Source organism: Scyliorhinus canicula, chromosome 1 (genome assembly GCF_902713615.1).
Source record: "Scyliorhinus canicula chromosome 1, sScyCan1.1, whole genome shotgun sequence".
Taxonomy (NCBI): domain Eukaryota; kingdom Metazoa; phylum Chordata; class Chondrichthyes; order Carcharhiniformes; family Scyliorhinidae; genus Scyliorhinus; species Scyliorhinus canicula.
In genome coordinates this window covers 58209049-58224339 of record NC_052146.1, presented here as the reverse complement: position 1 = coordinate 58224339, position 15291 = coordinate 58209049, and the positions used below count along the sequence as shown (strand labels likewise).

The 15291-nt window shown below is 52.3% G+C and overlaps 1 protein-coding gene across 7 annotated transcripts in view; it reads right to left on the bottom strand.

The window, feature by feature from the left end:
* The window catches only part of nos1 (nitric oxide synthase 1 (neuronal)), a 190913-nt gene that overhangs the window by 29498 nt on the left and 146124 nt on the right, over positions 1-15291 (bottom strand). For all 7 annotated transcript variants that reach the window (XM_038791167.1, XM_038791176.1, XM_038791160.1 and 4 more), the window contains exons 17-20: positions 13986-14102; positions 12404-12578; positions 10125-10263; positions 9957-10035 (exon numbers count right to left, since the gene is read on the bottom strand). In XM_038791167.1, the coding sequence (XP_038647095.1) occupies positions 9957-10035; positions 10125-10263; positions 12404-12578; positions 13986-14102 (510 nt within the window). The remainder of the gene's footprint in view (positions 1-9956; positions 10036-10124; positions 10264-12403; positions 12579-13985; positions 14103-15291) is intronic.

Below are 15291 nucleotides of genomic sequence, written 5' to 3'. Positions count from 1 at the left end.
TGCAGATGACACGAAGGTCGGTGGAGTTGTGGATAGCGCTGAAGGATGTTATAGGATACAGAGGGACATAGATAAGCTGCAGAGCTGGGCTGAGAGGTGGCAGATGGAGTTTAATGCGGAAAAGTGTGAGGTGGTTCACTTTGGAAGGAGTAACAGGAATGCAGAGTACTGGGCTAATGGCAAGATTCTTGGTAGTGTAGATGAACAGAGAGATCTCGGCGTCCAGGTACATAAATCCCTGAAAGTTGCCACCCAGGTTAATAGGGCTGTTAAGAAGGCACATGGTGTGCTAGCCTTTATAAGCAGGGGGATTGAGTTTCGGAACCACAAGGTCATGCTGCAGCTGTACATAACTCTGGTGCGGCCGCACCTGGAGTACTGCGTGCAGTTCTGGTCACCACATTATAGGAAGGATGTGGAAGCTTTGGAAAGGGTTCAGAGGAGATTTACTAGGATGTTGCCTGGTATGGAGGGAAGGTCTTACGAGGAAAGGCTCAGGGAATTGAGGTTGTTTTCGTTAGAGAGGAGAAGGCTGAGAGGTGACTTAATAGAGGCATATAAGATAGTCAGAGGGTTAGATAGGGTGGACAGTGAGAGTCTTTTTCCTCGGATGGTGATGACCAACACGAGGGGACATAGCTTTAAATTGAGGGGTGGTAGATATAGGACAGATGTCAGAGGCAGTTTCTTTACTCAGAGAGTAGTAGGGGTGTGGAACGCCCTGCCTGCAACAGTAGTAGACTCGCCAACTTTAAGGGCATTTAAGTGGTCACTGGATAGACATATGGATGAAAATGGAATAGTGTAGGTCAGATAGGCTTCAGATGGTTTCACAGGTCGGCGCAACATCGAGGGCCGAAGGGCCCGTACTGCGCTGTAGTGTTCTATGTTCTATGTTCTATGGTATAATCTAAGGCCGATCTGAGTTCTACACTGGGCCTGAATCTGTGCAGTGGATCTCAAAACCTGCAGAAATATAATGACTCCCAATTTGTTTCTAAAACCCTATCTAAATCTGTTAATGGACAAGTTACCTTATCACGTTTGGCACTGATACATTCATATCAGTCTTGGCTCCGTGGTAGCACTCTTGCCTCATAATCAAAAAGTTGTGGGTTCAAGTCCCATTCTAGAGACCAAAGCACATACTCTCCGCTGACACGCCAATGCATTACTGAGGGAGTGCCGAAGAGTCAGAGGTGCTGTCTTTTGGATGAGATTAAATTAAGGTTTGTCTATTTTCTGAGGTGGACCTGAATGATCTCACTGCACTATGCAAAGGAGAACAGCGGAGTATTCCCTGGTACCCTGACCAATAATTATTCCTCAATAAACATCACTAAATCAAATCATCTGGTTATTTTTATTCATTCATTTATTCTTTCATAGGATGTGTTATCACTGGATAGGCTGGCATTTATTCCCATTGACTTGGAAAGGCAGCAGGGAGCCACCTTCTTGAACGGCTGCAGTCCGTGTGGTGTAGGTACAACCATTGTGCTATTAGAATGGGAGTTTCAGGATTTTGACCCAGTGATAGCGAAGAATATGAAATGAAATGAAAATTGCTTATTGTCACGAGTAGGCTTCAATGAAGTTACTGTGAAAAGCCCCTAGTCGCCACATTCCGGCACCTGTCCGGGGAGGCTGATACGGGAATATATTTCCAGGTCAGATTAATGTGTGTCATGAAAGGGACCTTCCAGGTGGTGTTGTTTCCATGTATTATCACCCTTGTCCTTCTAGCAGGCAGTGGTAACAAGTTTGGATGATGCTGCCAAAGAAGCCTTGACGAGTTGTCACAGTGCATCTTGTAGATGGCATACACTGCTGCCACTTAATGTTAAGGTGATGAATGGGGTGCTAATCAAATGGGCTGCTTTGTCTTGGATGAGATTCTTGAGTGTTGTTGTAGCTGCACTCATCCAGGCAACTGGGAAGTATTCCATCACATTCTGGATTTGTGCCTTGTAGATTGTGGACAAGCTTTGGGGATTCAGGAGGTGAGTTACGTGCCTCAGAATTCCCAGCATCCAACCTACTCCTGTAGCTGCAGTATTTGTATGGCTAGTCCAGTTTAATTTCTAGTCAATGGTAATGTTGATAGTGGGCATTAAGCAATGCTAATACAATTGAATAACAAAAGGGAAATGATTAGATTCCTGTATTGGGGAAGATGGTGGCGTATTGGTCATGCCACTGACTAGTCTTCCACAGGCCCAGCCTACTGCTCTGGGGATAGGGGTTCAAATCCCACCATGCTGGGTGGAATTTGAACGCAATGAATAAATCTGGAATATACAGCTCGTTCCAGTAATGATAACCATGACAACTGACATTTATGATTGTAAAAACTCATCTGTTTCATTAATGTTCTTTAGGGAAGAAAATCTGCTGATTGGGCCTAAATATGACTCCGGACTTATATCAATGTGGTTGAGTCTTAATTGCCCACTGAAATGGTTTAGCAAGCCACTCAGTTCAAGGGCAATTAGGAATGGGCAGCTGGAGCAATACCCACATCCCATGAAATAATTTTTAAAAACCGCTCTCTCAGCTAGCCTCTTGGCTCCTTTGTCCATGTTCATAGATCAAGGTTGCAATGAGGTCAGGAGCCAAGTGGCCCTGGTGGAACCCAAACTGAGCATCAGTGATCAGGTTTTCCCTGTGTAAGTGCTGCTTGATAACACTGTTGATGGCACCTTCCATCACTTTGCTGATGATTGTTGAGGAGACTGATGGGGGTAGTAATTGGCCAGACTGGATGATGCACCATCAATTGCACGCGAGGCGAGTGATTTACCAATGTCAGGCTTCTGAGCATTTATACCTCGTTGATAGAGGCGTGGTTAACTCAGCCTCTCGGCCAATCGGTCGAGAGGCACATGACCGACCAGGGCCAATGGTAAGCCGACGTTCTGGCCCAATGGCAGACGAGTATGCAGATCATATCATCACATTCACCCCTTACGGAGAAGGAAGGCGGGGGGGGGGGGTGTGAACGAGACCCGGGGGGGGGGGGGGGGGAAGAACTGATGATATGAGTAGCCGTCGGGAGAATAATTTTCTCTCCGTACCCTTGTCGAATTTGGGGGCTTGCCACTGGCCCAGACATAACAATATTTACAAAAGGAAGTCCATGGGACCGTAGAACTCTAGATGGATTCGATCAGTCGTTTGGTGGTCCTTGACGTCCTGGCCGAGCGCCGTAGTGGAGGAGGAGTCGTCGGATCGGCTGATGGTCCTGCTGATGTCCTGGAGTCCGGGAGCGATAGACCTCGAGTAGTCTCCGTCACCTGAGCTGGCCGTGGAGACGCCATGGATGAGGGATGGGGAAGCTGAGTGGGGTGCTGGGGTGAAAAAGGGGAGGGGGGGTCTGTGGTGGGGGGGGGCTGCACGCCGGCGGGTGCCAGGTCCCGGAGGGAGACCGTGTCCTGCCGACCGTCGGGGTACTCCACATACGCATACTGCGGGTTAGCGTGGAGTAACTGGACATGCTCCACCAACGGATCGGACTTGTGCACCCGCACATGCTTCCGGAGCAAGATGGGTCCGGGGGTGACCAGCCACGTCGGGAGAGGGGATCCAGAGGACGACTTCCTGGGGAAAACAAGAAGACGCTCATGAGGTGTCTGATTAGTTGCAGTACAGAGGAGTGAGCGGATAGAGTGCAGTGCATCGGGGAGCACCTCTTGCCATCGGGAAATAGGGAGATTTCTAGACCGGAGGGCTAGTAGTATGGTCTTCCAGATGGTACCATTCTCCCGCTCGACCTGTCCGTTACCCCGGGGGTTATAGCTGGTCGTCCTGCTAGAGGCGATGCCCCTGTCAAGCAGGAATTGACGCAGCTCGTCGCTCATAAATGAGGACCCCCGATCGCTGTGAATGTACGCGGGGTAGCCGAACAGTGAGAAGATGGAGAGTAGGGCCTTAATGACGGTCGATGTGGTCATGTCGGGACAGGGAATGGCGAAGGGGAAGCGGGAGTGTTCGTCGATAACCGCCAGGAAGTAAATGTTGCGGTTGTTAGAGGGAAGGGGCCCCTTGAAGTCAATGCTGAGACGTTCAAAGGGGCGGGATGCTTTGATCAGGTGTGCGCGCTCGGGGCGGTAGAAGTGCGGTTTGCACTCGGCGCAGATGTGGCAGTCACGGGTTACTGTCCTGACTTCCTCGATAGAGTAGGGCAGGTTGCGGGCCTTAATGAAGTGGTGTAGGCGGGTCACCCCTGGATGGCAGAGGTCTGCGTGGAGGGAGCGGAGGCGGTCTATCTGCGTGCTGGCGCAGGTACCGCGGGACAGGGCATCAGGAGGCTCATTGAGCTTCCCAGGACGATACAAGATATCATAGTTGTACGTGGACAACTCGATCCGCCACCGTAAAATCTTGTCATTTTTGATCTTGCCCCTTTGTGCATTATCAAACATGAAGGCTACTGACCGTTGGTCTGTGAGGAGGGTAAACCTCCTGCCGGCCAAATAGTGCCTCCAATGTCGCACGGCTTCGACTATGGCCTGGGCTTCCTTTTCCACAGATGGGTGGCGGAGTTCGGAAGCCTGGAGAGTTCTGGAGAAGAAGGCCACGGGTCTGCCCGCTTGGTTCAGGGTGGCCGCCAGAGCTACTTCTGAAGCATCGCTCTCGACCTGGAAGGGGAGGGCCTCGTCGATGGCACGCATCGTGGCCTTTGCGATGTCCGCTTTGATGCGGCTAAAGGCCTGGCAGGCCTCCGTCGACGGCGGGAAGGTCGTGGTTTGCATGAGGGGACGGGCCTTGTCCGCGTAGTTGGGAACCCATTGGGCGTAGTATGCGAAGAACCCTAGGCAGCGTTTGAGGGATTTGGGGGTATTTGGGAGAGGGAGTTCCATCAGGGGGCGCATGCGTTCGGGGTCGGGGCCTATCACTCCGTTACGCACTACGTAGCCGAGGATGGCTAGGCGGTCGGTGCTAAACACGCATTTATCCTTATTGTACGTGAGGTTAAGGAGTTTTGCGGTTTGGAGGAATTTCTGGAGGTTGGCGTCATGGTCCTGCTGGTCGTGGCCGCAGATGGTGACATTATCAAGGTACGGGAAGGTAGCCTGTAATCCGTACTTGTCGACCATTCGGTCCATCTCCCTTTGGAAGACCGAGACCCCATTCGTGACGCCAAACGGAACCCTAAGGAAGTGGTAGAGGCGCCCGTCAGCCTCGAACGCGGTGTACAGTCGGTCACTCGCGCGGATGGGGAGCTGGTGGTAAGCGGACTTAAGGTCCACAGTTGAGAAGACCTTGTATCTCGCGATCTCGTTTACCATGGTAGAGATACGGGGGAGAGGATACGCGTCCAGTTGCGTAAACCGATTGATGGTTTGGCTATAATCGATGACCATCCGGTTTTTCTCCCCCGTCCGGACCACCAGCACTTGGGCTCGCCAGGGACTGTTGCTGGCCTCGATGACCCCTTCCGTCAGCAACCTCTGGACCTCGGACCTGATGAAGGATCGGTCCTGGGCGCTGTACCGTCTGCTCCGTGTGGCGACGGGTTTGCAATCGGGGGTGAGGTTAGCAAACAGGGAGGGAGGGTCTACTTTGAGGGACGCGAGGCTGCAGACAGTGAGGGGGGGTATAGGGCCGCCGAATTGAAAAGTCAAGCTCTGCAGGTTGCACTGGAAGTCCAGTCCTAGGAGTGCCGGTGCGCAAAGGTCAGGGAGGACAAGGAATTTATAATTTTTAAAAACCTTCCCTTGGACCGTGAGGTCCGCGATGCAGCACCCGGTGATGTGGACGGAGTGCGAACCTGAGGCTAAACCGATTTTGCGTGTTACGGGATGGACAGGGAGCGCGCAGCGTCTTACCGTGTCAGGGTGAACGAAGCTTTCCGTGCTCCCGGAGTCCAGCAGGCAGTCCGTCTTGTGGCCGTTGAGGTGGATCAGCGTAGTCGTTTTGGCGAGCGTGCGTGGATGAGACTGGTCGAGTTGAACGGCCGCGAGCCGTGGAGAAAATCCGTCGTCGCTGTCCGATTCCATGCTGGAGGGACCTTGCGTGGCAGATGTGGAAGTCGGTGGCCAGGATCCATATGTGGGGTGAACGGCCGCGAGCCGTGGAGAAAATCCGTCGTCGCTGTCCGATTCCATGCTGGAGGGACCTTGCGTGGCAGATGTGGAAGCCGGTGGCCAGGATCCCCAGGTGAGGTCTGTTCCCCAAGATGGCGGCGCCCAGGACCCGCACGTGGGGTCGGGGCCCCAAGATGGCGGCGCCCAGGACCCGCACGTGGGGTCGGGGCCCCAAGATGGCGGCGCCCAGGACCCGCACGTGGGGTCGGCACCCCAAGATGGCGGCGCCCAGGAAGCCCTCGTGGCCGCTGGAGGCGGAGCTAGCGTTCCCGGCGCTGTGAGCGGAGAGGCGCGCAGGCCGGCTCCAAGAGGTGAGTGACCGGCATCAGCTGCGGGGATGCACAAGCCGGCTCCAGGACGCCGGCTAGGTGCATCAGCTGTGGGGATGCGGAAGCCGGCTCCAGGACGCCGGCTAGGTGCATCAGCTGTGGGGATGCACAAGCCGGCTCCAGGACGCCGGCTAGGTGCATCAGCTGTGGGGATGCGGAAGCCGGCTCCAGGACGCCGGCTAGGTGCATCAGCTGTGGGGATGCGGAAGCCGGCTCCAGGACGCCGGCTAGGTGCATCAGCTGTGGGCGGAGGTAAGGCGCGCGGGCCGGGTGCAGGGGGCCGGGGGCGGGGGGGAGCCGAGTCGCGCTGCGGGCAGGCAGGGACCGGGGGGCCCGGAGAGGCGAGCCGGTCGGGCGCCGGGGCCCGGGGGTGGGGGGAGCCGGGGTCCGGGAGCGAGGGAAGCAGGGCCGCTGCGGGCAGGCAGGGACCAGGGAGGCCCGGAGAGGCGAGCCGGTCGGGCGCCGGGGCCCGGGGGCGGGGGGGAGAAACGCGCGCGGCGGGCAGGCAGAGGCCTGGAGGGGCCGGGGAGGTGCGCATGTCGGCCGGCGGGGCGCGAGTCGGTAGCAGCTGGGGCGGCCCTGGGGGAGAGAGGGAGGCACACAGGCCGTTTGCAGAGGCCTGGGGGAGGGGGGGAGAGTGCTGTGCAGCTTCCAGAAGCGCTGCAGCCAGCGTTTTGGCCTGGCAGACCGTGGAGTAGTGGCCCTTCTTCCCGCAGCTCTTACAGAGGGCGGAGCGGGCTGGGCAGCGCGAGCGAGGGTGCTTAGCGTACCCACAAAAGTAGCAGCGGGGCCCCGCGGATTTATCGGGGCGCCCCGCGGCACAAGCCTGAGGGAGGCCGGGAGCGGTGGGTAGCTGGTGGGAAGCGTGCCAGGAGGCGGCCTGGCCAGGGTCATAGGTGCGCGCGCTTTGATCTGCGACCTCCAGGGAGGCGGAGAGAGTCAGTGTCTCCGTTAAACTGAGTTCGTCTCTTTCCAGCATCCGCTGGCGGATCACGGGGGACAGCATCCCAGCCACGTAAGCGTCTCTGACGAGTAGCTCCATGTGCTCTGTAGCGGACACCGCTTCACAGGCGCAACCTCTCCCCAGGGCACAGAGGGCCCGGGCGTATTGGTCTAGAGACTCACCGGGGACCTGCTTTCTGGTGGCCAGCAGATGTCGAGCGAATACCCTGTTGATGGGTTTGAGGAATTGTCCTTTTAGCTTCCGTATAGCTTCATCATAGTCTGTTTCGTCTTCGATTATTGAGTAAGCGGCAATACCCACGCTGGAGTGGAGGACGTGCAGCTTCTGTGCCCCGGTGGGGGGGGTGGTTGTAGATGCCAGGAACCCTTCGAGGCAAGTCAGCCAGAGCTTAAAGAGTTCTGTAGAGTTCAGAGTTTGCGGGCTGATGCGGAGGCATTCGGGCTTGATGCGGAACTCCATCTTCAAAGTTGTAGTTAATTAAATTGATGCACCATCAATTGCACGCGAGGCGAGTGATTTACCAAAGTCAGGCTTCTGAGCATTTATACCTCGTTGATAGAGGCGTGGTTAACTCAGCCTCTCGGCCAATCGGTCGAGAGGCACATGACCGACCAGGGCCAATGGTAAGCCGACGTTCTGGCCCAATGGCAGACGAGTATGCAGATCATATCATCACACTGGATTCCTCCTGCTATTTGTGGATAGGACATAGGGCAACTTTCCGCATTGCTGGGTAGATGCCAGTGCTGTAGCAGTGTTGTACTGGCACTGTTTGGTTTGGGGCACAGCATGTCTAGAGCACAATTGTTAAGTATTATTCTGAAATATTGTCAGGGCTCATAGCCTTTGCAATATCCAGTGCCTTCAGCCATTTCTAAACATCACATGGAGTGAAACGACTTGGCTGAAGACTGGAATCTGTGATTATGGGGACGTCAGAAGGAGGCTGAAATGGATCATTCATTTGTCACTGCCAGTTGAAGATGGAAATGCTTCATCCTCATCTTTTGCATTTCTATGTAGGGCTTGCCCTTTAATGAGAATGGGGATATTTATGGAGCCTCCTCCGCCAGTGAGTTGTTTAATTGTCCACCACCATTCACTATTCGATGCGGCAAGACTGCAGAGCTCAGACCTGGGCCAGGATTCTCCCCTACCCGGCGGGGCGGGTGGTCCCGGAGTAGTGGAGTGGTGCCAACCACTCCGGCGTCGGGCCTCCCCAGAGGTGTGGAATTCTCTGCACCTTTGGGGGCTAGGCTCACGCTGGAGTGGTTGGCGCCACGCCGACTGGCGGCAAAACCGGCGCCAGCGGCCTTTGATGCCCACCGCCCGGCACCAGGGCTGGCCAAAAGGCCTTCGCCGATTCGCGCATGCGTCAGTGCATCAGCAGCCGCTGATGTCACCACTGGCGCATGCGCGCTGGGGGATTCTCTTCCGCCTCCGCCATGGTGGAGGCCGTGGCGGTGGTGGAGGAAAAAGAGTGCCCCCACAGCACAGGCCCGCCCGCCGATCGGTGGGCCCCGATTGCGTGCATGGCCACCGTGGGGTCACCCCCCCGGGGTCTGATCGCCCCCCCCCCCCCCCCCCCCCCCCCCCCCCCCCCCTCCAGGACCCCAGGGGCCCGCTCGCGCTGCCGATCCTGCCGCCACCAGAGGTGGTTCAAACCTCGGTGGCGGGAGAGGCCTCTCAGCGGCGGGACTTCGGCCCATCGCGGGCCGGAGAATCGCCGCAGGGGGCTCGCCATCGGCGCGGAGGGCACGCCGATCGGCGGGCCGTGATTCCCGCCCCTGCCAATTCGCGGGTGGCGGAGAATTCCGGCCACTGCGGGGACGGGATTTTCGCCGGTCCCGGGCGATTCTCCAACCATTCGGGGGGTCGGAGAATTTCGCCCCTGATCCGTTGGTTGTGGGATTGCTTTGCTCTGTCTATTACTTGCTGCTTCCACTGATTGGCATGCCAGTAACCTTGTGTTGTTGCTTCACCAGGCTGGCACCTAATTTTTAGTTATGCCTGATGCTGCTCCTGGCATGCTGTCCTGCATTCTTCATTGTTGTGGGACTTTGGCTGGTGTCAAGATTATCTGCCAAATTTCATACATTACAGCTGTGACTACACTTTAAAGGTACATAATTGGCTGCAAAACACTTGGAGAAATCTTGAGGTCATAATGAGGTATGAATGCCGAACACTTACTGGAAATTTTGTATCTAAAATAAAATCCACACAATCAGCAGGACAAAAAGCAACAATTACTTGACATTTCAACATGAAGGGGCGACCCAATGGTGCAGTTAGCACTGCTGCCTCACAGGACTGAGGACCCGGGTTCGATCCTAGCCCCGGGTCACTGTCTGTGTGGAGTTTGCATATTCTCCCAGTGTCTGTGTGGGTCCCACCACACAACTCAAAGATGTGCAGGGTAGGCGGATTCACCACGCTAAATTGCCCCTTAATTGGAAAAGAAACTAATTGGGTGCTCTAAATTATAAAAAAAACATTTCAACATGAAGTCATCATTCCACTCAAGTTGTTCTTCCCCCTAAAGTTACAATAACGAAGTAAAACATTTTATACCTGGATTTTGGATTTTGCAAGTTGTTTCGCATTAACAACCTTGCAGCATAAACTTTCTTTTTGTGAATTCTGTGCAGAGCTTTTCCAAAAGAGAAAAAACACAAAAGATTACTTACAATAATCCAAAACAATCTTAAATATGCTCAAGTTAATTATAATAACACGCACCTTCCGTGAGGTCGGGTGCTGTATTCTGGTAGGCCAGGCGGAACCTTTTTCTCTTCCAGCTGCGATCATTACTTATTAAGGAGTTGTTGGCTATTTCAATGTTCACATCATCCCCCACACAGAATACATCACAGGCTGCCTAAAAATCAGTGCAGTTATATGTTAATGCGTGTCACCGATTGGCCCAGAGAAACCCTGGCAACTGGTGATTAACTGGTGTTTTATGGAAAAGGGTACTGATGGCTATTTGCTTTCCTTAAACCTCTCCACCTTGCTCTCTCTCCTTCTTTAAATTGCGCTGCAAAACCCACTTCTTTGACCAAAACTTTGGCATCTTCACTAATATCTTGTGTCTTGAGGTCAAGGTTTTGTGTTCTGAAGGTCCTGTGAAGCACCTTGGCGCATTTTACTATGGTTTTTTAAATTAATTTAGAATACCCAATTCATTTTTCCAATTAAGGGGCAATTTAGTGAGGCCAATCCACCTACTCTGCACATCTTTGGGTTGTGGGGGCGAAACCCACGCAAACACGGGGAGAATGTGCAAACTCCACACAGACAGTGACCCAGAGCCGGGATTCGAACCTGGGACCTCGGCGCCGTGAGGCAACAGGGCTAACCCACTGCGCCACCGTGCTGCCCTGCATTTTACTATGTTAATGTTATTCTACAAATGTACAGCCAGATATGGGAATACAGCAGCCCTGTCTTGAGAATTTAGTTGGGAGGACATTGGGGTTTATGATATTTCTTCAACACAAAAACAATGGTTTGTTTTTACAAAATGTTTTATGCTTTTACATAGCCTCTCACAAAATTCCAGATTTTAGTAAGCACATGAGCGGCTCTGAGTAACTTCTTGTCCCACTTTTTTCCCCACTTTTTGCTGTGCACTGCATCTGGCACTTTTCTCTCTATTCCCTATGTGGTTTGTGGGTAAAATTGGGAACTTCTGGGTGGAGGAAGTAGTTTGAGGAACCACAAGAGACGTCCTCTATGTTGCCACACACTCCAATCATTGGTATGGCTCAAATGAATTTCCAGAGCTGCTGTGCTGCCCATTCTTCCACAGTACCTTCTTTGTCACCTCCGACATGCATTACAATTGTATGTTAATGATTTCCTTTTGTTTGTTCATGAGCCTCACTGGCTAGGCCAGCAATTGTTGCTCATCCCTTATTACTCTTGAGAAGGCTGTGGCAAGCTACATCACACATGCGCTCTCTGTTGTTACTTTTCTAAATCCTCAATATTTTTAATATCCTACCAAGAATTTTCAATATTCTCTATGCTTTGCTACTACTTTGACATACTTTGGCCACACTGTAATCAATACTTTGTCAAAATTACTGCAGGTCCACGAGTATACCTGAGAAAAAAGCAATGAGGGTAATCATAGAGGTTTACAGCATGAAAACAGGCCCTTTGGTCCAACTTGTCCATGCTGCGCAGTTTTTACCATTAAGCTAGTCCCAATTGCCCACATAGAACATCAAACATTATAGTGTAGTACAGGCCTTTCGGCCCTCAATGTTGCGTCAACCTGTGAAACCACTCTAAAGCCCATCTACACTATTCCCTTATCATCCATATGTTTATCCAATGACCATTTAAATGCCCTTAAAGTTGGCGAGTCCACTACTGTTGCAGGCAGGTTATTCCACACCCTTACTACTCTCCTCATACGACATGTTGTTCATTCCAGGGATTCTTGTGAACCTCCTCTGGACCCTTGCCAACGCCAGCACATCCTTCCTTAGATACGGGGCCCAAAACTGCTCACAATACTCCAAATGGGGTCTGACTGAGCCTTATACAGCCTCAGAAGTACCTCCCTGGTCTTGTATTCTAGCCCTCATGACAAGAATGCTAACATTACATTTGCCTTTGGCCCATAAGCCTCTATACCCAGCTTTCCCATAAAACTGTCTAAATGCTTTTTAAAAGACAAAATTGTACCCGGCTTTACTACTGCCTCTTGTAGCTCGTTCCAGACACTCACCACCCTCTGTGTGAAAAATTTGCCCCACTGGACCCTTTTGTATCTCTCCCCTTTTACCTTAAACTTTAACTTTGGTCAATAGCTGGAACTAGATGGTATCAATTCAACTGCCCCTTATATATCTCCCCGATTTCATTTCCATTAGATTCCAATATTGCCCTATATTGATTTATATGAATGGTCAAATTGAATATTATCCCCAAGGAATTTGAGAGGTTGCCACATGGGCCCTGGTTAGTGTTAAGAACTCAGAAGTAAGTTCCTAAACATTAATAACCTTAAAAACTTTCTTAGCCCATGTCCTGAATGACTCCTCTTGCCGACAAAGTTCATCCCCTTCTCCCATCCTCATAATCTGTTCTCCTCCAAGTTCCTCCATTAGAGTGTCAACAGCTCGAGCGAATGCACAGAAATGTGGATAGGCCCGGGATCCAAGACCAAAGGTTGAAAATCTGCAAAACAATGTGTTCAAACTTGATATTACAGTTTTGAAATACTTCAGACAAAAACCTTTTTAACCAGCTTGATGGGTTTACTTTAGGTGTGGCATTTTTAATTAACTTTACAGCAACGTGTATAACCAAGGTTGACATGTGCTGTCAATACATTGTAGGATTTAACTTTCTGTCTTCTATTTCTGGTGCATTGATTAAAGCAATTTGTCGAGCACTTTATTTTAAATGAGCTATTAACAAAATACCAGGGTTACAATCTCGAGTATAATCAGTGGTGGTCATTGCATTGCCTGCAGCAGATATTTTTCCCCAGTTCGAGGGAATGAGCCTGATGTGACCATCAATTCACTCGAGACACGAGAGGAAGTAAACTGTGGCTTTAATAGACTTACAACTGAGCCTGCCTGCGACCAGAAGAACTGAGGGCAGACTCACAAGACCGCAGCACTTTATACTTCCGGTAGTGGGAGTGACCATGGGTGGAGCCATGGGCGGAGCCAAGGATGGAGCCTCGTACAAGCTCCTCATCTCCCCCTGTGGGCAGAGCTGCGCAACGGCTCACAGACAGAGCCCACAAGGGCACAATGATATATAGGGCGGCATTCTCCCCTACCCGGCGTGACGGAGTGTCCCGGAGTAGGGGAGTGGCGCCAACCACTCGGGGTCGCGCCTCCCCAAAGGTGGGGAATTCTCCCCACCTTTGGGGGCCAGCCTCGCGCCGGAGCGGTTGCCACCAGAATACCGGCGCAAAAAACCGGCGCCCCCGGCAGTGGGGCTGGCCGAAAGGCTTTCACCGGTCCGCGCATGCGCCTGCAGTGACTGCCGGCGCATGCGCGATGTGGGGTTCTCTTCCGCTTCCGCCATGGCGGAGGCCGTGGCGGACGCAGAAGAAACTAGTGCAGCCAAGGCACTGGCCCGGACTCTGAGGGGGGGGCCCCGATCGCGGGCCAGGCCACCGTGGGGGCACCCCCTGGGGTTCGATCGCCCCCCGCCCCCCCCAGGACCCCGGGGGCCTGCTCGCGCCGCTGAGCCCGCCATTCCAGAGGTGGTTTAAACCTCGGCGGCGAGAGAGGCCTCCCAGCGGTGGGACTTCGGCCCATTCGGGCCGGAGAATCACCGCAGCGGCCTCTCCGATCGGAGTGGCGAGATTCCTGCCCCTGCCACTTCCCGGGTGGCGGAGAATCTCTGCCACGGCGGGGGCGGGATTTTAGGCGCCCCCAGGCGATTCTCCGACCCGGCTGGGGGTCGGAGAATTTCGCCCATAGTGTGAATTAAGCATTATACATTCACCACAGAGCCATCTTGAAGTTGAGACTCTGTGCTGCTAGAATTTATCTTACAATGCTGTTTATTTTACAGCGTTGTGAAATTAATGCAACTTGAATAAGTTTGGAACGCACTTACCTAACATTAGCTAAACGCCCAGCACTCTCAAAGGTATCGTTGTGATTTGGTTCATCACTTGAAGATTTCCGAGTATCTGAACTTGAGGACACGCTGTTAAAGCGAATCTTGTAGCTCCTAGACAGAGAGGAAATAAGATACATTTGTTTTATATACAATACAAACATATGAATTAGGAGCAGGACTAAGCCATTCTGCCACTCGAACCTGCTCCGTCATTCAATAAGATCATGGCTGGCCTGAATGTGGTATCACCTCCCCTTCTGCCACCCCTCCAATAAATTTTGACTCCCTTGTTAGTCAAGAATCTATCAACCTTAGCCTTATAAATATTCAATGACCCTGTCTCCACTGCTCTCTGACCCTCCGAGAGAAAACATTTCTCCTCATCTCTGTCTTAAATGGGAGGGCCCTTATTTTTAATTTCAGTCTCTCCCACAAAGGGAAACATACTTTCAGCATCCATCCTGTCAACACCCCTCAGCATCTTGTATGTTTCAATAACATCACCACTCATTCCACTAAACTCCAATGGATATAGGTCCAACCTGTCCAATCTTTCCTCATAAGATAAACCACACACCCCCTCCCCATATTGGTATTTATCAAGTGAACCTTCTCTGAACTGCTTCAAATGTATTTATATTCTTTCTTAAATAAGGAGACTAAAACTGTACACAGCACTGCAGATGTGGTCTCACCAACGCCCTATATAACTGTAACATTCCATTTCCATTTCCCTTGCACTAAACAACAACTTTCAATTTTCCTTCCTAATCCCTTGCTGTGCCTGCATACTAACTTTTCTTGATTCATGTTCCAGGACGGTCATTTTCAAACTCAGGTTTGTGGGTTGCGGGCAGGTGTCGGGGAGGTCATGGGGCCATCGTTGGTCACTCCGTTACTAATTGCAGGAAGAAGCACCTAATGGCTGCAACCTGGCTTTTAAAAATGGCGGCTGCGACCGGCTTTCAGAATGCCGGCTGCCCCGTGCATGCATGCCCCCTCAGCAGTACGCAGGCCGGGAGCCCAGCGAGGCAGAACCCCCCCCGTCCCGACATCAGCCAGCTGACCCAGGAGTAAATTCTTTTAAAAAATTGATGGAATTGTCTCTCCAGAAGCGGCGGCAGAGGTCATGTGTCCCACATACATTGATGTCATATGCTCTGGGCATGAGAGAAATTCCTCCATTTTGTAGCTGCCAGCCATGCTGGTGTGAACTCTAGGGTATCTAGTAAACAACCCATTAAGAACAAGCTGAAATCAGGGACAAAGCAGGATACAGATCATTTCTTGAGGTCAGGGT